This window comes from Dermochelys coriacea, chromosome 1, assembly GCF_009764565.3.
Source record: "Dermochelys coriacea isolate rDerCor1 chromosome 1, rDerCor1.pri.v4, whole genome shotgun sequence".
Lineage (NCBI taxonomy): Eukaryota > Metazoa > Chordata > Testudines > Dermochelyidae > Dermochelys > Dermochelys coriacea.
Window position 1 is genome coordinate 305,083,839 of NC_050068.2, and position 24,571 is coordinate 305,108,409.

At 37.3% G+C, this 24,571-nt stretch overlaps 1 protein-coding gene across 2 annotated transcripts in view; it reads left to right on the forward strand.

Moving 5' to 3' along the window:
• MDFIC (MyoD family inhibitor domain containing) overlaps positions 1 to 24,214 on the forward strand; it is a 67,390-nt gene extending 43,176 nt beyond the window's left edge. For both annotated transcript variants that reach the window (XM_038367853.2, XM_043495305.1), the window contains exons 4-5: positions 8,753 to 9,028; positions 22,780 to 24,214. In XM_038367853.2, coding sequence (XP_038223781.1) covers positions 8,753 to 9,028; positions 22,780 to 23,027 — 524 coding nt within the window. In that variant the 3' untranslated portion in view covers positions 23,028 to 24,214. The remainder of the gene's footprint in view (positions 1 to 8,752; positions 9,029 to 22,779) is intronic.
• The last annotated feature ends 357 nt before the right edge of the window (positions 24,215 to 24,571 follow it).

Genomic DNA, 24,571 nt, shown 5'->3' on the forward strand with positions numbered 1-24,571 from the left:
AATCTGAATGTTAATATTCTAGATAGCTATGCAGAACTACCTATTGATGTAGTTTGAAGATTCATGTAGAGGCTAGTCAGGATTTTAGTTTGAAAGAGAGGGGGGAAGAAGGAGGGAAAACTACTGAGGTCTTTGAGTCCTACAAGCTTTAATAAAATGATATGCTTATGGAAGGTGTGAACACACTCAATTTGTAACTTTTAAAATATAAGCTTTTGTGCAACAGTCATTTTGAAATGTTGCTTTTTACATCAGGATTTTCTTAGAAACAATTGTACAGTCATCTTAGTTTTCAATTAAATAGAGGCCAATACAGTTCTGGGATTTTTTTTTTTTTAATAACCCATGGTTAGTTGTAATTTGGTTTTTGTTTTTCCTCAAGACAAGGTTTGTGTCATGAAGATGAGCAGGCTAGAAGCTAGAGGTTTGACTTTTCACTGCTTTGGCGTTTTGTTGCATAATTTCAGCTTGTGCAGAGCAGGTGTAAGCAGTTACCATACAAAGCGGTGGAGAGCCAGTCCTTTGATGTTAGTAGACCAAAGCAGGGCCTTCCTATCTCCTAATAGATGATCACTCCGCTTGCTGTATTTAAAGTCGTTGGAAGAAAAACAAGTGACAAGAACACTTTTTTTTAAATTGCAATAGTCCTTCATATTTTCTCAGTACCCTTCAGAAGACATCATTTTTTCTTTATTAAAAAATAAATTGCAGAAATCAGATCTCTTAGTGTATCCAAGTTCCATTTTTTTACATTTTTAAAAAATGTTGCTCCTAATGAGTATTGTAATGCCATGTCCTGAACCACCACCACAGTGTTGGATCTTCTTTCCGGATAATAATCCAATGACTCGGGTAATAAACTGGAGGACACTTTTCCTTAGATGGGCTGCTTGGTAACCTCCACGTTGTGTTGCCAGCCTTGGAGTTGTTTTGAAATGAAATTAGCTGTCTCAGGTTTTCTTCCTCCTGATGTTGTCGTCATTTGACTCCCTTCAGCTCTGATGAATTTTGTGTACTCTACATATATATTAAAGTTTTTGTGTAAAATCCCAAATGTCTTTACATAGAGCTTTTTATGCTAAAAAGGGAATTTCCCCATGTTTGCATATATTTTCTCTTTAGATGAATAAAGGTTTAATCACAGATACAATAAATGTGTATTGTAGTTTTCTAAATCTTTCCAAATCAGTACAAAAGTCATATTTTTTATGTGTATTGGGTATGTGTTTATATATATGTACAAGTTTCAGAGTAGCAGCCGTGTTAGTCTGTATTCGCAAAAAGAAAAGGAGTACTTGTGGCACCTTAGAGACTAACAAATTTATTAGAGCATAAGCTTTCGTGAGCTACAGCTCACTTCATCGGATGCATCCGATGAAGTGAGCTGTAGCTCACGAAAGCTTATGCTCTAATAAATTTGTTAGTCTCTAAGGTGCCACAAGTACTCCTTTTCTTTTTATATATGTACAAGTAAGCCTTTTTTTTTTTTGACCTAGACATCTGGCTTGCATTCAAAATCTGAATAAGAATGCACATAATCACTTCAAAATTATCAAAAGCGTAGTAAATGTTCGAATACTTTGTTACCATTTACTCACCTTACAATTAAATTATTATATAAAGTTGGTTAAATAACAGCAGTTACTGTATTAAGGCCCACTTTGTAAAGAGACTCATGACAGGGCAGCAGTGAAACATGCTAATACATTATATGTTATAGCAATATATTGCCTTTTTATTGCTTTTCCACAGACAGCAGATTCGTATATAGTTATTGCTAGCCACATTATCTGCTAGTTTTCTATCAAGAGATTCACTCTATTAAATCATTAATCCAATATTTATCATTCTTATTGAAAATTCACTAGTGTTAGCACTGTATAAAATATTGCTCTGAATTTACTGGTTTTGCTACACACTGAAAACATTTTAACCTAAAAAGCATAGTATTTCTTAGCACATTTGAAACTATTCATCGTGGATATTTAAAATGACAATATTTCTGTGTTGTGCAAGGAAAAGTGGGGTTTTTTTTTGTTTTTGTTTTTGGGTTTTTTTTTTAAATGTCTTTAACATAGAGTAGGTGACCAGTGCCACTCTGGTTTTAAGATACTTAATGTTCATACAGCTGCTATTTAAAATTGTGATGTGTATTGCATTAGTTACTGAATATCAAGAATAAAATTTTTGCTCATACATAGAGTGTAAAATGAGGTCTTTTGTAGCAGCACACGACCTGTTTAGAATGATATAACAGATGCTGAATGTTCACATATCAAACAAAATGCCATCTTTCTGTAGAAAAGAGGTGTCAAAAAGTTTCTTTGTACCTTTAATGCATGTGATTATGTAGTACAAAATGCAGAGTTTGTAAAATTTCTTTAATATACAGGCAAAAAATGAATAATTCAAAACAACTCATAAGTTCTACATTCTATTGTATCTTTTATAACGCAGGCAGAAGATAGCATTGTGTTCCCAGTAGAGCTGAATTTGCACAAGTTACACCTCTGAAAATGCCAGATAGTCTATGGTCTACTTTTGAAAGCTGTCACATATGTAAAGATTTGAAAAAAGAAAGACAGCTGAATGAGAGCAGTGGATCATTAAAGGGAGAGTGAGGGTCCCTGGGTATCACTGTGTTTTTAAGAAGCATTGTGTCATTTCCCATATTACTTTTTTTTAAGATATACACAACCTTTTACAAAAATAAGGTAAAAATATTTCTGTTTTAAACCAAACGATTGTGGCTTAATCTTAGAACTGTCAAGTGCTTTTGTTCCTTATGCTAGAATGCAATCCTGTGGTTCCTAATTGGTTTCAAGTGTATTTTAACCATAAGATTCAAGTCTCCCTGGTAAAAAAATTATCAATAAAGTTAAAATAAATTTAAATTGAGATAACTAATACATTTGGGGATTTTATTCAGATTTGGCCTACATATCATATGTGAATACTGTAAGCCAGTCAGCTAAAAAATTGTATGTTAATGCTAAAAGGCTGAAGTAAGAGTACTTTGGGAACAGAATTATTTAAAAAAAAAATCCTTGGTAAAAATAAAATAAAACAAATAACTGAGTATAGCTTAATTACCTAAAGACTTCCCATTCACGCACAAATTGACAGAAACAGACATAATTTTGAAGATTGGATAATTTGTCAAGTTACTGTATTGTGATAAAGCTCCAAACATGCACAAACAATTGTAAGCCACCACCACCAATTTAGCTGGCTTGGAAAAGGTCATAACTGTCAATTTTAGTAATTTTGTGTCTAGACACACAATTCTTTCTACCTTCTCTTGTTTTCATCTATTGAGGGAGGTTACCCACTCCCTCAGTAACTTCAGGCTATTGGTGTGCTGCTGTAACGCTTGGTACCATTGCATCCTAGCAAAATACTTACCGGCAGAAATTTGAGTGGACAAAGCAAGTTTTGTTTCCTTGGAGAATGGGAAAGGATCAGTTCAATTTTCCTAATTGTATACATTAGAAATGGAAAGAACTATTGGGACATAATGGTTAGAGCAACTAGAAATTGAGGTGTAAGAATTCTATTTCTTACTTTGCAAATACTTTGCTGTGGGACCATGAGCAAACCATTTAACATGTGTGCCTCTGTTTTCACATTTTCAAAATGGAGCTAATGTCATTGGATAGTGGTTTGACATCACTGGATGAACTTAGCCATATGTGTGTACAGTTTTACTATTATGTAGGTGAAATTTATATAGATTGTTCCCTAAAGTATATTTGTAATTCCCTGTCTAATCCTGTTTCAGATGGGTTCTTTCCAAGTTTTCCTTTTCCCAAAAAATGTTTTCTAGACCTTTTATGGTTATGAAAACATGTTTCCAGTGTTAACAAAATGTATGACAATACTCTCCGGAGTCTGTAGAGAAGACAGCCTAAGTGCTTGTACTGTTGTTCCTAGATCTGCCAAGCTTCAAAACACGAGTCAATTTCAATATTGCTATTCCAAATCTGCAGGCAACAGTGAAATGGTCAGGAATCAGGTGCGTTTCAAGCTGCTGCACTTGGCAAAGCTATTAGAGGAAGCAGGGGAAGAAGTAACCGATAAACAAAGGCAGAGTGATTAATAGAATAATAGAGCCTTCTTTGCCGCCACACCAACCAGGAGGCAGGCAACGTAGAGTAATGAAGGCCTGCCAACTCCACCATTAGGCAGATTCTGGAGGTGGGAAGGGGAAGAGAAGCGCCTTCCCTCTTATCTGAAGAAGGGCTCTGTGTAAGCTCAAAAGCTTGTCTCTCTCACCAGCAGAAGTTGATCCAGTAACAGATACTATCTCACCCATCTTGTCTTTCTAATATCCTGGGACCAACATGTCTACAACACTGCATACCTTTTCTCTTACAGCAGATGATTGGACTTCAAATATATCAGAGTGATAAGTGATAACAGTACTAAGTGAAGGCTGATACAAAATGGAGACTCCAAGCGGGGGACAAAACTTTATCCCTCTCCTGAGTAAGAAGAGGACAGGGGGCACATCTTCTCACCTAGCAGTGTCCCTGGAGCTCCACTGTGTGCTTGTGAACCTTTCACCCTCTGCATTTTTGGTCTGCTCAGTCTTAGTAGGGTTAGACCTCCAGGTAGTATTTTTAGTGTCCAGTAAACTTTTTAAGTCCATGATCTAAAGGACAAGAAAGGGGAGGTAGTTAAGTAATAGGAGCAATTCATTGTTTTTTCTGTCATTGAAATTTTGATCTTGAGTCAGCGTAGTGAGGAAGACATGTGCCTGAGCTAGGCAGAACATTCTGAAAAATGGGAAAAGTATTTGTAAAGAGAGGAGAGAAAATAAACAACTCTTTTTTTTTTTTTTTTAAATCACCCCAGCAGTGTTCATTTAGCTATAGTATGTTCATTTGGGATTACTATAGAGGAAAACATCTTCAGGGGCACATTAAAATTATTCCCTGATTTCAGTCTGTATGTTTTAGTATCTATTTGCAATTAGATGAAATGTTCATAAAAAATCTGATAAACTGCTTTCAGTATTATAAATCTGTTGTTGTGATTTATTAAATGCAAAATGGCTAATTTGGTGCCTGAGTGAGATTTAATCTGGAAAAGACTGAGTCAGTGTCAGTAGTTTAGGGGAAGCAGCTAAAAGACCTATACTGGATAAAAGGAATGTGTCCGCTCTTTGTTATTCAAGATTGGAATTTAGGAGTATTTTTAGATTCTGCAGTGCTCATGTATGTGCATTTGTGGCCTCGAGCTGGTGCTTTGTATGGGATCAAACCTCATTATGTCACTATAATGTGACTTCACCCATTTTAAAACTCCATAGGTATTGATTTTTTTTTTTTTAAGGTAAAGTGACTAGTCCAGACTGGGGACTATTATTTCTATTTAAAAACACAAACATTTTTTAAAATTAAGAGCATAAAAAACATATTTAAAAGCCCTAATTACTCTTTTCCTTACATATAAACTTAAAAATCCTCGAATAGATATTGTCTAAAAATATTTCCTACTGCTTTCAGAAAAGGAGTACTTGTGGCAGCTTAGAGACTAACAAATTTATTAGAGCATAAGCTTTCGTGAGCTACAGCTCACTTCATCGGATGCATTTGGTGGAAAAAACAGAGGAGAGATTTATATACACACACACACACACACACAGAGAACATGAAACAATGGGTTTATCATACACACTGTAAGGAGAGTGATCACTTAAGATAAGCCATCACCAGCAGCAGGTGGGGAAAGGAGGAAAACCTTTCATGGTGACAAGCAAGGTAGGCTAATTCCAGCAGTTAACAAGAATATCAGAGGAACAGTGGGGGGTGGGGTGGGAGGGAGAAATACCATGGGGAAATAGTTTTACTTTGTGTAATGACTCATCCATTCCCAGTCTCTATTCAAGCCTAAGTTAATTGTATCCAGTTTGCAAATTAATTCCAATTCAGCAGTCTCTCGTTGGAGTCTGTTTTTGAAGCTTTTTTGTTGAAGGATAGCCACTCTTAGGTCTGTGATCGAGTGACCAGAGAGATTGAAGTGTTCTCCAACTGGTTTTTGAATGTTATAATTCTTGACGTCTGATTTGTGTCCATTCATTCTTTTACGTAGAGACTGTCCAGTTTGGCCAATGTACATGGCAGAGGGGCATTGCTGGCACATGATGGCATATATCACATTGGTAGATGCGCAGGTGAACGAGCCTCTGATAGTGTGGCTGATGTGATTAGGCCCTATGATGGTATCCCCTGAATAGATATGTGGACAGAGTTGGCAACGGGCTTTGTTGCAAGGATAGGTTCCTGGGTTAGTGGTTCTGTTGTGTGGTTGTTGGTGAGTATTTGCTTCAGGTTGGGGGGCAGTCTGTAAGCAAGGACTGGCCTGTCTCCCAAGATCTGTGAGAGTGATGGGTCATCCTTCAGGATAGGTTGCACATCCTTGATGATGTGTTGGAGAGGTGTTAGTTGGGGGCTGAAGGTGATGGCTAGTGGCGTTCTGTTGTTTTCTTTGTTGGGCCTGTCCTGTAGTAGGTGACTTCTGGGTACCCTTCTGGTTCTGTCAATCTGTTTCTTCACTTCAGCAGGTGGGTATTGTAGTTGTAGGAATGCATGATAAAACAACAGAACGCCACTAGCCATCACCTTCAGCCCCCAACTAACACCTCTCCAACACATCATCAAGGATGTGCAACCTATCCTGAAGGACGACCCATCACTCTCACAGATCTTGGGAGACAGACCAGTCCTTGCTTACAGACAGCCCCCCAATCTGAAGCAAATACTCACCAGCAACCACACACCACACAACAGAACCACTAATCCAGGAACCTATCCTTGCAACAAAGCCCGTTGCCAACTCTGTCCACATATCTATTCAGGGGATACCATCATAGGACCTAATCACATCAGCCACACTATCAGAGGCTCGTTCACCTGCGCATCTACCAATGTGATATATGCCATCATGTGCCAGCAATGCCCCTCTGCCATGTACATTGGCCAAACTGGACAGTCTCTACGTAAAAGAATGAATGGACACAAATCAGACGTCAAGAATTATAACATTCAAAAACCAGTTGGAGAACACTTCAATCTCTCTGGTCACTCGATCACAGACCTAAGAGTGGCTATCCTTCAACAAAAAAGCTTCAGAAACAGACTCCAACGAGAGACTGCTGAATTGGAATTAATTTGCAAACTGGATACAATTAACTTAGGCTTGAATAGAGACTGGGAATGGATGAGTCATTACACAAAGTAAAACTATTTCCCCATGGTATTTCTCCCTCCCACCCCACCCCCCACCGTTCCTCTGATATTCTTGTTAACTGCTGGAATTAGCCTACCTTGCTTGTCACCATGAAAGGTTTTCCTCCTTCCCCCCCCTGCTGCTGGTGATGGCTTATCTTAAGTGATCAAAAAGAAAAGGAGTACTTGTGGCACCTTAGAGACTAACAAATTTATTAGAGCATAAGCTTTCGTGAGCTACAGCTCACTCTCCTTACAGTGTGTGTGATAAACCCATTGTTTCATGTTCTCTCTGTGTGTGTGTGTGTGTGTGTGTGTGTGTGTGTGTGTATAAATCTCTCCTCTGTTTTTTCCACCAAATGCATCCGATGAAGTGAGCTGTAGCTCACGAAAGCTTATGCTCTAATAAATTTGTTAGTCTCTAAGGTGCCACAAGTACTCCTTTTCTTTTTGCAAATACAGACTAACACGGCTGCTACTCTGAAACCTACTGCTTTGAGATATTGTATGTCAAGTTTTAGACCAGAGAATTTTTAATCAGTGATAATGACATCCTATTAATAGGAATTTATAACAGAAGTATTTGTATAATCTTAATCAGAGCATTGTGAACTCGTGTTAGTATGTCCTGGACACAGTTTAGGCAACTGTTCTTTTGACTGTTTAAGTTTGTAGCAGTTAGAATTTGAATTGATTCATTAGAAACATTTTTAAATTGTGACTTTGAATTGGGAGAATTTGATTTTTTTTTTTTTTTTTTTTTTTTTTGGCATGGATTGTTGGTTGCCATACAAATCTGTTGGCATATTGCTTTTGAAAATGCTGCTCCTGTCAGTTGAACCAAGTGCCCTGCTCTCCAAAGGCTGTCTTAATCCTTCCCAAGAAACATTGGCTTTCATGGGTTCCAGCTCAGAATTTTGCTGGTTGTCTGGCTTCCCTTTACTTGTCATCTGGGATGACAGCCAGCCTAGCTGCGCTGCCTTCCTCCTATTTCACTTCTGTACTGTCATGCTTGTATGCTCTTCATTCCGTTTGCTCTCCTTCCTTTCCTGTTCTGTCTCATTTACCCAATTATCTTCCCATATCCTTTTTACTGTTACAACATTCTAACTCCTTTTTTCTCCGTTCCTGTATCTTCCTTCCTTTTCTGCAGCTTCCTGTTCTCCCTCTCTTCCCATTTCTTTCCATCTGCACACGTTTTCTCTGCTTTCTTCTCTGTTCTTCCTGCTGTCTCCCTCTAACTCATGCTGAGTTGTAAACTGGTCAGGGTAAGGACCATGTCTTATTCTTGACTTTTGTAAGTGTCATATATTTCTGGCATTATATGAATGTTTGTTTAAATTGTACTAATCTCCATAATTTTTAGTCTAGAGATTTTTTTTTTCATTAATTTATACTCTTCCACTTTTTCTCTCTGGTTACTGAATAAAGGCAATAAATAGTTATGTTCCCAGTCAGGTCTCAGTCTGTTCAGATACCAGTTGACAATTGTATTAACTATTTCCCTTTTTCATTTTAAGCACAACCTCAACGTTTGCCTCAGCCAAATACTTCAGCATTGGAAAAGAGCGAGGAAGAAACTGGCAAGATACAGAATGGTCATGCAGGTCTGAGTAATGGAAATGGAATTCACAACGGGGTCAAACATGTAGCTACAGATAATAGAAAATGTTCAGTTCCTGTTTCAGAAAAAATGCACAGAAAAATTCAGTCCAGCTTGTCCGTCAACAGTGATAGCAGCAAGAAGAGTAAAATAAGCTCTGCGTATTCTCAAAAACCAGGTTCTTCTCCTGAAGGTAAGATGAAATTCTTATTATAAAAACAAACAAAAACACAAAAACCCACACCAAACCAAACACAGACTAACCAAAACCCATTTTCTCTCATAATTACACAATCAACTAAAAATAATTGAAGAGCATGGCTCATGCTCCAGAAGGAAATAGAAATCATTATGATAAAACACAAGTTACTTCCCCAAAGGACAATATTAAGTATTTGAAGGAAATTGAAGCAATAGGTGATTTTCTGCTTTCAAACATTTCTCTACCATAGTTGGATAATATTTTCAGATTGAGTAGTTGCAATTCTAAATTGTCAACGTCCTCACAAATACACCACAAACAGTGTACAAGCATTGGTTTGGGAGATTGGTAAACATCTAATTCCTGTAATGGCAGATTCTCCCAGGGCAAGATTTGTTGTTGAAAATGTGCTGTTAACAGATTTCCTGAGTTCCTGTGTGGTCTGAAGATCAGAAGTTAAAAATGGAGCAGTGTTTTTTCTTTTTATTATCTATTATTATTATTATGTATTATTATGTATTTTATCATGCATCATACTATATTTAGTCTGTAAATAATTTGCATGGAACAATTGCTTCTTACCCTCTTCCCTATGCCCAGCTTAAATGAATAAAAGTTAAAATTTTTCCTTATGTTTAGCTGTTTATTTTTCACTCCCCACAATTACACTAATGGCTCCTGAGTTCCTGAGCCCATTTTCAATCCACTGCCTTTCCATTAGTGCTAATATACTCAGAAAGTTTTGCTTCTGCCTGTTACAATAGGAGCTACGCTAAAAGCTCTCTTAGTTTTATTGATGTTGAAGCAGGCTTTCATGCACTGTTGTGGGGAGGAAGGTGAAAGTGGCTTAAGCAGTGTGGGAACACGGGTAAAAACACAGAATCATAGGGGATAGGGACTGGGAGGTAATTTTGTTGAGACACATGGGGGAGACTCTCAATCTGGATGGGAGGAGAGGAGGCATAAGGAGGATTAAAGAGAAGGGGATCAGAAGATAAGTACGATCAGGCCTGAACCAAAGACTGTTACTGTAGTGGAATGATTCCCATTGACTTCAGTGGCCTTTCCTTTTGAGTGGAAATGTGTAATTACTTCAGGAGTAGAGTCCTGGTGCTGTGGGCTCATTCTGGTTACTGTGGATTTATTTTCATATATTTTCAACTACCTGCTATTATTGTCTGGTTACCCTCTCATTTTTTTTCAAATTTACTTCCAAATGCACCATCTTGTACTTTGCTAGACCCCTCTATTGCTTTATTTCATTTTAAAGCCACATCACCTCCTTACCCAATATTTTCCTCATACTCAATTATTTTTCATATTGTCTTTTTATGTGACTCATGTGGACTGAACACATGGCTATTCATGTGGACTGAACATTGCTGAGTTTAGAAAATCCAGACTCTTAAAGGATATTTTAGTATTCCTAAAAACTGGTGCTCCTGTTTGCTGGGTTGGGGAAAGTGTACACTGGGAATTTGTAAGACTGTAACTGCTACTTAAGAAGTCACGTTATTGGCAAAAAATTAATCATGACTGTTGTTCAGGGGAAACCTGACTGCTAAGAGAGGCAGGTATAGCTATAAATTCCAATTCAAGATTTAATATCAAGCATGAGACTAAAAGCCACAGTCGTATTGGCATGATAACCAGCACCCTTATTGACAACCTCAGCAAAGATTGAATGAGGTTAGATACGAAATTATTCTCTTATCCCTGGCGGTGGTAACCCTGAGTCAAGGTTGAGGCTCATTCACAGTGCACTGTGAGGAAGTTTGCTCTGCTTCTGCTTGTGCTCTATAATTCCATAATTACTTCTATTTGATACAAGTGAAGAATCTGACTCACCACTTATAAATATAGAGGATGTCAATTTTTTGTTGTTCAATTTGACATCTCTAGGTTGCTTTTCAGAGATGCTAAACACCTGAGACTCCACTGACCGAATTAAGATGGTGAATGCACTTATCCCCTCTGAAAACCAGGTTCAGCATGTCTCAAATTAGGCACTCAAATTAGTGGATATTTATCATACAAAAACTAAAAACAACAATTGGATGCAAGTCAGTTTGCAGCAAGTCAGTGGCATAGGATTTCCCGGTTATGTTCTTAACTTTCTCTCAATTCTGTCTTCAACAGCTAATTGTAAACCTTCAAAATAAAGTTGTCAGAAGTATTACTTTTTTTTTTTTTAATTGAACACTAAACACCAGGAATTCAGGCCCTGAAATCTCTTATGAACCATTGTCTGGTAACAAGAGTCCTATATGCAGACATAACTTCTCAGTAACTTAATTCTCTTTTCAAAATCAATTACAAAGCAAAATAATCCCTTTAGATGTGTGTTTAAATTGAGTCCAGTTTTCCTTCCACTCATTATGCTCCCTTTTCTTGGCCCAAATGAAAAATCAGGAGGTTCCCTGTGGATTTGCTACTTTGTAGTTCAACGTAGACCCTCCATACATTTTAAACGCATGGAGCATGGCAAGTTTCAATAGTGACACGTACTATGCTGTATATGCTTAGAAATGACACTTTTTAGTCAGGACTGGATTGTGGAGTTTGCACAAAGGCCTGTGTAGGGGTGGCACAGAGCAACACTGCCTCCGGGGCAGCACCAGGGACATCCTGACTCAGCTATGCACAGTCTGTCCTGGGGAAATCAGGAGTAAAGTAAGCCATGTCTGCTTCCCCCTCCCCCCCCCCCGCCTAAACACCCCAAGTCCACTGAACAGATCAAATAGAAGGATCCTCTTGCTTACCCCTTGCTTCCTCTATTGTTTACTCCCCGGAGGGAGCAAGGGGAAAGCAGGAGGACCCTTCTGTATGATCCATTCATACAGTGGGTGTTCTTTTAAATAAAATAAAATAAAAAGGCAGATAGGGCTTATTTTACTCCTCTTATTTGTAGGGATCTCCCGAGTTACTTTGGGCTTAAACAAATGATCTAAGCCCTACCTGACAGGGTTTAAAGTATAAAGTAATTGTTCATATGTGAAAACATGCATCTAAATGAGACATAAAAATTACTATGGAACTGTTAGCAGGTACTTACTGTTTTCATTGTTTGAGTGATTGTGATTGATACAATTGTTGCTTCACTTTGTGTCACCATTTATAAATTGAGGTAATTTCTTACTTGTGTCCTCTAAATTAAAAATACAGTACACTCCCTGTATAGTCACAAATAGTACACTGTCACATACAATCTCTAGATACAGAATTATCCAACAGCTAAAATTACACATGTTTAATTTTGATGCTTTATGCTATGGTTTTTGGAGGTGGGAAAATGTCTTGGCTCTGAATAGTATGATCTAAGACAGCTGCTGAAATTGTTGCTCAGGTTCAACTGTTTTCAGTTTGAGTGCAGCATAGCTTTATTGTGTCCTGATTAAACTGTATGGAGGTATCAGATGGTGAATACACATCTGTGGAAAATGTTATTTTTCTCTTCCATAACTTGGTTTATTTTGCATTGTGGTCCTATGGCAGGCACTTCTGCATCTGTGTCAAAAAATAGGATAAACCTGCTGGCAACGCTTTCTGCACTTGAGTAGTTTATTCTGCTGGAAGTGGAGGTGCAGTTGTGGAGACTGTTGGTGATGTTTGTATAAGTCCTTATCATGTAGGAAATATTCGTCTTGCTCTCTCATCACTCATTTTGTTATTTAAACCTGCAAGTGGACACACTGGTACTGGTCATTTGACCTAAATGAAATAATGCACATGGAATAAATCACCACTTCAGAAAAGAACATTTATTTAGAGCAGTGGTTCTCAACTTTATTTGATCACAATCCCCTTCTTTGTGTGTGAAGGCAGAGCTGAGAGTGGTGGCTGCTGGCCACGCGCCCAACTCTGAAAGCAGCACTGCCGCCAGCAGCATTGGAGAAGCAAGGGTGGCATACCATGCCACCCTTACTTCTGCACTGTGGCTGGCAGTGGCACTGCCTTCAGAGCTGGATGTTCAGCCAACAGCCGCTGCTTTCCAGTGGTCCAGCTCTGAAGGCAGTTAGGAGAATGTTACCCTTTTGTAACTCCTTATAGAAGGCTAATTTGCTTGTTATTAATCAAATGCATATTCAATCTACTTTAACTATATTCAAAGTAACAAATATAGTTAGTTGTACAAATATATAGGTTCACACGCCTCAGTGCTGTAACTAACATTATACATTTATCCACCCAGCAATGATGTGAACCATATCTTCTCTAACAAAGAGATTGTCTTGTGGACACCCCCTCTCTTTTGTGATCAATTGACAATCACAGCACAATGATAGCAATTGTTTACACAGAAAAGTAATGTTATCAGATTGTGTTTCAAGAGTTCATATTATGAGCTTCCTTTTATTGCGCAAGGTTATATGCCTTTTTGTTTTAGGTAGCTTCTTAACTTTCCCAAAGAAGAGAGATGACTTTTGTCAGCTTTTAAAATGCTTAAACTATCATGTGTCTTCTCGTGTTTCACATTTTTATATTTTTTCCTAAAATAGGGAGAACTGTACTGTTTGTGGCCTGTTTGTGTATTTAAAATTTTAGGTCAGTATTTTGCTTAGGAATATTGAATATTTTCAAGGTGGTGTGCACGGCAGCTGGAGAGGGGGTTGATCACATAGATAACAGGTTTTAATCTTAAAGACTAACAAATTTATTAGAGCATAAGCTTTCGTGAGCTACAGCTCACTTCATCGGATGCATCCGATGAAGTGAGCTGTAGCTCACGAAAGCTTATGCTCTAATAAATTTGTTAGTCTTTAAGGTGCCACAAGTACTCCTTTTCTTTTTGCGAATACAGACTAACACGGCTGCTACTCTGAAACAGGTTTTAATCTGTTACCTCTTGTACGCTGCTTTGTAAATGTACACCATATCTCTATTTAATTTAATTATTATTATCATTATTTTACTTTTGCTCAGCTGGCTTCTCTTCAGCTTGTCTCTTGTTTGTCTCAGACTGCTGTGCTGCTTTGGTTGTGGCCTGTCTCTTCTGACAGTGCTCTGTGTTCATCCTTGGCTTTCTCTAGGTCTGCTCCTCCTATCTGCATGAGACCTGTAACACCTGCTGAGACTTCTGTTCATCTCTCTGTATGGGCCTTGAGCAAACCCCTGCTGAGGACCACAACTGCCACTTTACTTGCGGTTTTGCCCTTTTTGATTCTTGCTGTGAGACAGAGTGCTTGGGAGATTTGTTTTGTGTTGTCTGAACTCTGTGAATATAGTTATCTAAAAAGCTGACCAAGGCCAGCATTCTGTAAGTGAGCTTATTTACCATTACAGACATGAAAACATTTTATCGTATATGACCCGCCTGCCTGGTATGAAAGCTTATTGGGTCAGTTTGTGACAGGTTAGTGTCAAGTATTACAAAAGAAGCAAAGATCAGCCTGCATGTGTGTTTTTTCTATACGTGTTGCAATTTAACTTTGGCTGATCTTGTACAGTTTAGATGGTCATGTAATGGATCTCTTAAAATCTATTCGTTAAACAGATCTACCCCGTTTAAATAAAAAGTGGATGGAGATAGCAGAAGGAAAGCTAACCTGAAAAACCTGCTTGTTTCAATCTTGCATATTAAACTTGTATACTGAAGAATTGTTAATGTGTGTAAGGAAGATCAAAAATGTTATGCTAATACTATTATTTATAATAATTATTGTGACCCTTAAAAACAAAATGACATTAAAATATATAACTAAAAATGAGGAATGATTTGGCAAACTTTGGTTATGGAAAGTTAAGTTTTTAGGCAGCAAGACTTTACCCTAACTTAGATTCTTGCTGTTTGTATGTAGCTAAAGTGGCTTTTTTTTTTTTTGAGGAGTTATCATCCAATTGCAGCAATGTGCTGCATGTGTGTAACCTCTAAGATACTGAACACATTCTTAAAAGGAATATTGATAAAGAGAGGGACTGTTTGTTTTTGGAAAGTATATTTCAAACAGAGAAAGAGTTGTTTTTAAACCAAAGTTTGCTGTTAAATACAATTTTTGCGGGACCCTGGGAAAGATTTTTGTTCATTTTTGGGTCTTTTGCTCCCTAAATTGTGAGTGGTGAACCTCTCATTTGGCAAAAATAAATAGTAAGAAGTTAAGACTGCTAGGTCCAAACCTAGGTTGGATCTTTGCCATTCAGCAATATACACTTTCAGTCAAGTTAAGAAGTATTGATGAGCTTTGAAGAAAGTCTTCTACATCCTCATCTGGAAGAAAGATAAAAGTTCATGAATAATTTCCCATGAATAATGTTTTCCACAAATTAGGAATTTCATTTGATTACACAAGTTCCATAAGGAGATCATGATTTCCTCAAATGTATTGGTTTTTCAAAAATTTTCGGCAACATTTGGCAATTTTTTTAACACTATAGCTTGCTTTAGAACAGTTTGCTGTGAAAATTTTACTCTACAAAATTCAAGCTATTAGTTGTTTTTTCTGTTGCCAGACTAAATGAGCATAAATACTATAATTGGGAGGGAGGAAGAAGCCATTTGGGCCTTAAATCTCTCAAGGAAATCGCTGTTAAACAGATTACAGAGCTTAAAACCTGTAAGGTTTTGCCTGAGGTATCATGCATAAGCAAATTAAGCTACTACAAAATATGTATTGGTTCAGTACAACATTTTAAATGTTAATCTTCTCTTGCCAAATCTACTGAAAGTAACTTTGTGCATATGCACTGTTTGAGCTGCAGAACCTTGACTAGCTTGTGGTATTTATTGCCCATTTGCTCTGACACTGACAAGGAGTTTTTAGAACCCTGTCCAAGAAATCTTAAAATACAGGGGGACATTCCAGAGAACTGAGAAAGTTAGTGTGTGCTAATAGTTAACAAAAGCTTAATGGAATGACCTGGGTAACTTCAGGCTGGTTAGCCTAATGTTGATCCCAGGCAAAATCATGGAAAGGTTGATTTGGGATGCAATTAGTAAAGAATTAAAGAATGGTAATGGTAAAGAATAATTAATGCCAATTGACATGGCTTTAGGGAAAATAGGTCTGGTTGAACTTGATACTGTGTTTTGATAAGATTACAAGTTTGGTTCATAAAAGGAACTATGTCATTCTTAGTCTTCTGTAAGACTTTGTACTACACAATTTTCTGATTACAAAAACAGCACTATTCAAAATCAATGTAGCGCATACTAAATGGATTAACTAACTGATATGTCTCAAAAAGTAACTGAGCAATTGTTGTCCAATGGCAGTGTTTGTTGTGGCATCCCACTGGATGGCCCAATGTTCTTCAATATTATTTTCAACGATATGGAGGAAAACAAAATCATTGCTAGTTTGCAGGAGACAGTAACATTGATGAAGTAGTAAATAATAAGGACAAGTACGCTGCCATAGAGCAATCTGGATCACTTGGTGAACTGGGCTGATTTGAGTAATGTAAGTTTTTAATACAGCCAGAAGCAAGTTCATACGTCTAGGAACAATGAATGTAGGTCACACTTACAGGATGGGGGATGGTATCTTAGCAAATAGTGATTCTGAAAAGGGCTTAAGGGTTGTACTGCATAAACAAGAGAACATGAGCCCCCAGTCCAGTGCAGAGGCAAAGAGAGTAAATGCAATCCTAGGATGTATGATCAGGTATTGAGTAAGAGGATGGAGGTGGTGTTGTTTCTATATATTGCATTAATGAGACCATTACTGAAATACTTTGTCCAGTTCTGGTGTCCACACTTTAAAAAGGATGTTGAGAAATTAGAAATTGTTTTAGATTTGTGGGGAGGAGAGTGAAAGAGAAAAAGTCTATGTAACGGGGCTCTCTCTCCGCTCCTGTCTTCCTCTGTGCAGCCAGACCACCCGGAGACTCTCTGCTAGGAAACAACATATAATTTAATTGGTGCTAGAGTGCTGTATAGTTGCTGTTGCCCAGCACTCTGACACAGTCTGTTATAGAGCAAGTTCTACACCTGATGAAAAATAGAGGAAAACTGTTTACCAAAAGTGCTGCACCATTAACTTTAAGGAAAATATATCTTGGTTTATTGTGAAGGGGCACTGCTTGTGGGATGGGAAACTGGGAGATGAAGAACTAAAGAATGCTATTGGGACAGTGTGGGCCCCAGTTTCTCCAGCCTACACTATAGTGAGGAAATATCAAATTTTTAAAAATGGATGAATGTTTTTTCCGCACAAAGAGAGATTTTTGAAGTTTAGCATGACACTGAGGTGAATAGTGGCTTTAGTTCAAACATTTGGCTGTTGTAGTTTATCAGGAGACAGTTTTAGGCCCAGCAGCCCTACTTTGTTTTATAGTATAAAGAGGAAGACTGTCTCTGCAACAGAAAAGAATAGGTGTTTAAAAAGTTGCAAAAAGATACCATCCACCCCCAGGTTGCTGGCTTTATTCTTTTTCCATGATCTTTGCTCATCTTTGGGAATGTAAAATGAAACTCATGTTCCAGATAGTTGGCTTAATGTGTTCCACTTCTGACTCATCTGTAGGACCTGCTATGTTTTTTTATGTAAGTGGAAATAAACTCCATTGGAAACAATCTTTCATACAAGCACTATCATCACAAATATTTTTGCTTATCCAAGACGTTCTAGTTAAGTAATCTATAAGGACTTGGTTTTGGAGTCTGGGAAAAAGTGTTTCAGAATCTTATGAAAGGAGTAGAAACATAACTGTCTGCAAAGGAATATTGAAAAACCTGAAATTCTTTTTGACTGAATCCTGTGTAATATACTAGTGGTGTGTGTCCTGTTGCCTTTAAGTGACTGACTTACAAAGAAGATAAGGGACCCTCTACCATCCACTGAGAGAGAGATCATCTAGGCCAAGTGACAGAGAAACTTATAGTTTTGGAGATGGAAAAACTAAGATACCTCTGCCAGTACTACAGCCGGGCATGTGTGTGGTTTTTGCAACACGTTGATCTGTTGCACATGCTCATAAACCCAAGATTAAATCCCAGATATTACTTTGGATGTGTGACTTGTCTCTTCCTTCTGCCTCCCCTTGTGTCTTTTTTTTTTTCTTCCCCTACTTTATTTCTTCTCTTTCCGATCCTTCTCTTTTTTCCAGCAGTGACAGAAGGTGCACTTCTATCTTTGCTGGGGCTTTTTCTCTCTCCTTTTGCAAGTATTTGTCATCTTTTATCTTCTATGAAACAGATCAAACTTTAACAGCTCACTACAAACTATCCCTACAAACTTCTCTTTTCCCCAAAAGGACAGTTATCTTTAATGCAATCTAAGAGACTATCAAAGAAGAGGATTTTCCCTTCTAAAAATGCTCCCCAGCTAAAGGGAAAGGGAGCAAAGAAAGGTGCTAAAATGAAAACTCTATTCAATGCTTTACATTTCAAATGCTTTAACTGCTTTTCCTTTTTTTTTTTTTTTAAACTTTCATAAAAGGTTGAAAGGATTTCTAAATAGTGTGCTTGTCATGGTACTAAGCAGGCTGAGGTCTCTGTATACCAAATTCTGAACCTTGTTTAAAGTTAAGGAGTACTTGTGGCACCTTAGAGACTAACAAATTTATTTGAAAATAAAATAAATTCGTTAGTCTCTAAGGTGCCACAAATACTCCTTTTCTTTTTTGCTGCTACAGACTAACACAGCTCCTACTCTGAAACTTGTTTAAAGTTGTTTAACATTGGACAGTGACTTGGTTATGTTAATACCTTTGGCTCGTATATTCCATCTAAATTAATACAACTGGAACTCTGCTCTTACTAGTGTGTTCTATTCAACATAACTTCCAGGTCTGTTGTACTTTTGGCTGTGGTACCTGTGGTACCAACCAAAGTATAGAGATTTTGGAGAAACTACTGAGAGTCACCAAAAACCGGAGGTTAGGTGGATGTGGTGATAACAACTTGCCCATTACAACATATTGTATAATCATCTAGTCCAACACAGCTGTTCAGAGTCCAGATTTAAAATCAATAGCATTTGGGGGGGGTTCATTAATGTTTCAACTTTGCCCTTGAAACATAGCCCAAAATTTGTGGTGTTCATACAGTTGTCACTGGTCACTGAAAGGATAAAGAAAGTAACACAGATGTTACGCCTTTTTTTCCTTTTCATTCTCTGAAGTCTGTGTAGGCTAAGTAAAACCTCATAGGAAACAAAGTATCTTCTGAGTGGAGAATGTGTGAGTTTGCTATCAGGGCAACTTAGATCAGAATAAACAGTATGTGTATAAGTTTCTGCTTCACTCCTGTGAAGAAGAGATGAAAGAAAAAACATCCATAGTGACACCCATAATAGAACCATCAGCCAAAATTAACAGTGCCTCATTTCTTTGTGTAATTGAGCGTACATGGATAGCTTTGGCCTTTGATAATTAGCCAAGAGTGAAGTAGCTTTATTTAGACCAACGCAATCGGTCTGCTTCAGTAAATATCTACATAATGGAAAGCTTTGTAGGTTCCACGGAATGTCTTTCACTATACTGAGAACTGAAAAGTAGACTCTCGTGAGTTTTGCCTCTTGCTTTAAAAGCCAGTATATCAATGTGTGCTATATCCTGAGTGCGTCTGTTTGCTTCTATCTCTGATTTACACATCGCTGGAAAAGGAGGCAGTAATGAAGATTAGTGTATGTGTGTCTGTATTTTGGCCTTTATTTCTCTGTGTAACAGTTGTGAAATGTCCTGCAGTCTACTCAAAATCATTATCTGTTTTCTTTCATTATTAACCTATGTCTATCTGCCTGTCTTGTGGGTAGAGAATAGTAAAAATAACAGTTCCTCAAATGTGGACATTCCATAGACTCATGTGACTGTCTTCTACCTCTAGTTCCTTTACATCCAAAATCAGAGAGGAAATTGTACCTGAACAAATCTGACAGCATCTCCGTGACAACAAGCTAATTAATCACAGTCAGTGAGGCTTTGGTCATTTTCACTTAGCTAATAACTTCATTTCACATATCTGCTGAGTTTTGGATGAAGGTCACTTATATAGGTATAGGATTTTTTTCCATATAAAGAAGCCACTTTAACAGACATAAGCAAGGTTGTTGTTGTGTTTTTTTTTAAACTGCTAAAGCTTATCAGCATTTGCCTCTCGTAGTTCTCCTTCCCACACAATGCTAAGGAATTTCTGAGAGAGTTTTGTTTTTCTCACTCGTTCTCTGGCTTTACTGCATGTTGAGGGTTTATTCTGGGCCACTTCTATTTATTATTTATATAAATTCATTTGTTGGCTTAAGTACTGCACCTAACCTAAGAGATTTATGTATGCAGATGACAATGTTCTTACCTACTGCTCCTGATAATCCTCTTGTCAACACTTTCCTGTGTCAACTGGCTCAATGAAATCACATCATTTATTTTTTTAAACATGAGAACTGCAACTTTGCTGTTTCCTACCAAAAATTCTAATTGGCTTTTAATGTCAAAAATACACATTTATAATTTTAATTTCTCAGCTACTAAATGTATGTAAAAACCCATAAGCCTTGCTTGATCACAATCACTCAGGGTATATCTATGCCACAAATGAAGATGTGATTGGCAATATGGGCTTTGGCCTGGATAAGCTGCGCCGGTACAAGCCCATCAGGAGCTCTGGGTATGTACTCAGGTTACTGAGTTGTGATAAATTAAAGATAGCATGGATGTACTTAGTCACACCTTTATTTACAGTGTAGATGTATCTTTAGTACGTACACTGACTTAAATAAGATTTCTTCCAAATTTAGTACATCAGTTTGGACTCTGCCTACTATAAATAAGTTAGTAAGCTCATTTATTATACCACATCTGGACTTCACAGATATGGTTTGGTCACGTTTTTCCATAAAGCCTTTCAAAATGTGACATGGTTTATAAGCATCTGAAATTGTTACTGCATTCTTGAGCACTATGTTATCATGTTGCCTCTGGTTACATTTGTAAGTTAGCATGAAAATCACCTTGCAATAACTGTTTATAAATAGCTAAACAGTTTGGCATCAAGTGTTTTTGAAAGGACAAACTAATTTACAAGTGTACCAGTAGAAAAAACACTAGGACTATATTTTCTCCACTGAGTTATAAATCTAATTTATGTTTTAGTATGTCTAATTTTCAAAACTGATTACCCATTCTGATCAGATTTGTTTTATGTCCAAGTCGTAAATTTTGCCGAGCCGTTAATTTCTTACAACAAATATTCCACAGCTTTAAAGATGTTACCCTCTAGTGTCCTTTTGCTTTAAAAAGTCTTGCAACTTTAAAAGTTTCATTTGTGTTCTAAGTATTCCTGTCTCTCTGATTAAATGTACTCCTTCCCAAATACTATCTGTTGCTGAATGATGAACACAAAATCAAACTTGTGTGCATAATATATGCAGCTATATTGGGGGGGGGGGATTCCTACTGAGCATTTCAGAACATACTGTATGTAATTGGGTTTCCTTTGGGTTGATTTTTGATGACAATCTGATAAATGTATGCCTCAATAATATAATTTTCTTCTCAGTGCTCAATGTTTTGCTATTCTTCCAATCTTTGTGCGACAATTATTTGATGTGATTTACATGTATTCATTGTTTGGGTGCTCTCTCCAACCAATGATGTGTGGGGTAGCAGTCAAGTACACTTTCTCATTTACCATGTATGACTTACCGGTGCCCATGACAGCAGGATATTTCAGTTCAGGTTTAGTTCTAATTTCCAGTTAGCTTTAAAAATTAATTAAATCTAATACTAATAAGAGAATTGTGCAGAGGAATAATTTAAAATGTGGGATCAGAACAGATTTTTTTCTTCATTGTTGAAAATGTAGATGTGTATATAGCAGTGTTGATATGGCTGGTTTTGAGATTGCTTTCTCTGATATCACAGAGAAAGCAAAATCCTCATGCTGTGGTGGCATCTCCTTTGCTGTAACTACTTTACTTTTTTCCATAAACATCAACAACAAGCAAGCACATAATTTATGCATAAATTATAAGCAGCTTGGACCAACTCTCAGTTCATAAAGTTTCAGTTTTCTGTTTTTGTCTTTGCCTCTTGAGATTTTGTTTCTCTTATGAATTATGTCTCATGAAAGTGGCTCTCAAAATAGTTGAGTTTGATTTGACTTGAAATGTGGGTTGAGGTATGGTTCTTAATTCCAGTCTTCCCCCAACACCAGTTATCCTGTCCTAGTCACACAACTATAAAATTACATGTAGCAAAGGTCCCCAATACAGTATGAACAGTAAAAGTAAACAGTACATAAATTGTATTGTACCTTTTACCACACAAACTGATCCTGCAACAAGAAACTAACATGTTCATATGCCAGCTCTGTGGTTGGTACCATATATGGCACAGTTATAAAATATGGTGAGTTTACAATCTAGAAGATGGATCCAAAGGTAGACCAAAAGGAAGCAGTCACTTTAGATAACTTGATATTTCTTTCATAATCAGGTAATTTATGGGTGTCATGGAAGAAGTAAGTTTGGACAAATTTGAATGAGGAGATGATAGAGATATTCAGGGGGTGAAAACAAGAGTAGAGAAAGGACATGAAGTCTGGCATCGAGGCTAGCATAATTGACTAATGGAGGGGGACATATAAGATGAGATCCAAGATTTAAGCTGGCTGTGTTGTAACCTTGAAGAGGAGGACACAAAATTTGAACTTCATGTTGCAGGGGAGGGGAAGCTTTGCAGATTGTAAAGCAGTTCCAGTAATTATTATGCGACATATTTGCACATAAAATGTAATACTGATTTGTCCTTTCCCCCCCCCCCTTTTTTTTTATATGCGGCACACTACAAAACTGGTACTTACGAAGATTGCTGTGTTCACTGTATCCTGGCTTGCTTATTTTGTGAGTTTCTCACCCTCTGTAATATTGTTCTGGGACAAGCTTCTTGTGGCATCTGTACATCGGAGGCCTGCTGTTGTTGCTGTGGGGATGAAATGGGGGATGACTGTAACGGCCCATGTGACATGGATTGTGGCATAATGGACGCTTGTTGCGAATCATCAGACTGCTTGGAAATCTGTATGGAATGCTGTGGGATTTGTTTCCCAACATGAAATATTTTGTATCTTTTTTGTTTGTTTGTTTTTAAATTCTGTTAAAAACTGGAGAGCTTTTAAAAGTACTTTCGAAGAAAAATATGGTAAGAATCTCACACAGCAACCTAGTATTTGCACTGTTAATTTGCTATGTTTAAAGAATCTTTAGAGAAAACAAAAAACCTGTACTTTAACAAATGTTTTTGGTTTAGTATGTGAAATTCTAGTTACTTTCCAACCCTCTTTGGCTTTGCAAATGAAATAGTTGGCTGCAATCAATTTAAAGGCCTGATACAACAGGTCTTGCTTGGTTAAAATAGCAATTTTAGTTAAGATTTGGCCAGAGAAAAGATTGCAAAGTAGCCTTAAATATTTTCCCCCTCACCTACGTTAATGCTTAAATGCTTGAATAGCCTTCCATACCTAACACACTTTTGCAGCAAAATGTCTTTATTTCAACCTTTTATGGTTTGAAGTAACTTTGGCCTATTATATTTTAAAGTGAATTTAAAATATGCAGTGGGAATCTACAATTGGTCTTGGTGCAGTGGTCACATTTAAATGTTTCTTCTGTTTCGAAAGATTCCATTGGTTTGAGAGAGATTCCCTGTGCTTACCATGGTGAATACTGATAATAGGTGAAATCTAGGTAAATAAGTCAATGAGAGTTTTGTCATTGACTTAAAAAGGGCCAGGATTTTACCCACTATCTTCCAAACCAGAATAAACTTTTTATATGGGACCTGTATTTCCCTTCAGTGTCAATGTTACTTGAAGTGATCAGTTTTAGAACAAGGTTTTGAAAGCCTAGGTAAACATGAAACATACCATTTCTCAGTTAGATGCTCAATCACTCTGGTTATTTTAAGGAATATCATGAAAAAAATCTTCAGATTCTAAACGTACCAGTTTTTGTGGCTTTACAACCACATTTCCTAATTTAATTTTCTCCCCTCCCACCCCCCATCATCGTTCCTCTGCTGTAGGAAAGACCCACACAAACGGTGGGAATGGGCAGTCAGAGGAAATAGTGAAACCAGCTAGAGAGGAAGTACTATCAAGTGTAGAAAGTAAACTTGTATCTTATTCTCAAATATTTGTTCTTTTAAGTGTTGCTTATAAACCATATGTAAAGAATTTTCAAATAGTTACTTTTAGGCTGACTGTGTCTCTTTAAAACTGAAGGAACTGTAGTAATGTCTTTTTAAAAACACATAGGATTCAATGGACCAAATTTTTCTCTTAATTACACCATGTATATCTAGATTTTTCTCAGTAAGTCTGTTTTCTCAGTGTAATTGAGAACAGACTCTGGCCCAACTTAGCTAGTGATTACACAATTTCCAGATGTTGAGAAATAAAGGTGCCCATTTACCTTAGCATCTGCTAGTTTCTCCCCTCAATACCTCTTCCTCATTTGTTCTGTTATGTAAACTACCTGTACGTCTTGATCTCACATGTTTAACTTTGCTATCTAGACTCCATATTTCCTGTTTGTAGCTTGTTGGTCCTAGTAGATTTAATTCTCACTACAACAGTCCTTGATGGATAATATCACATTT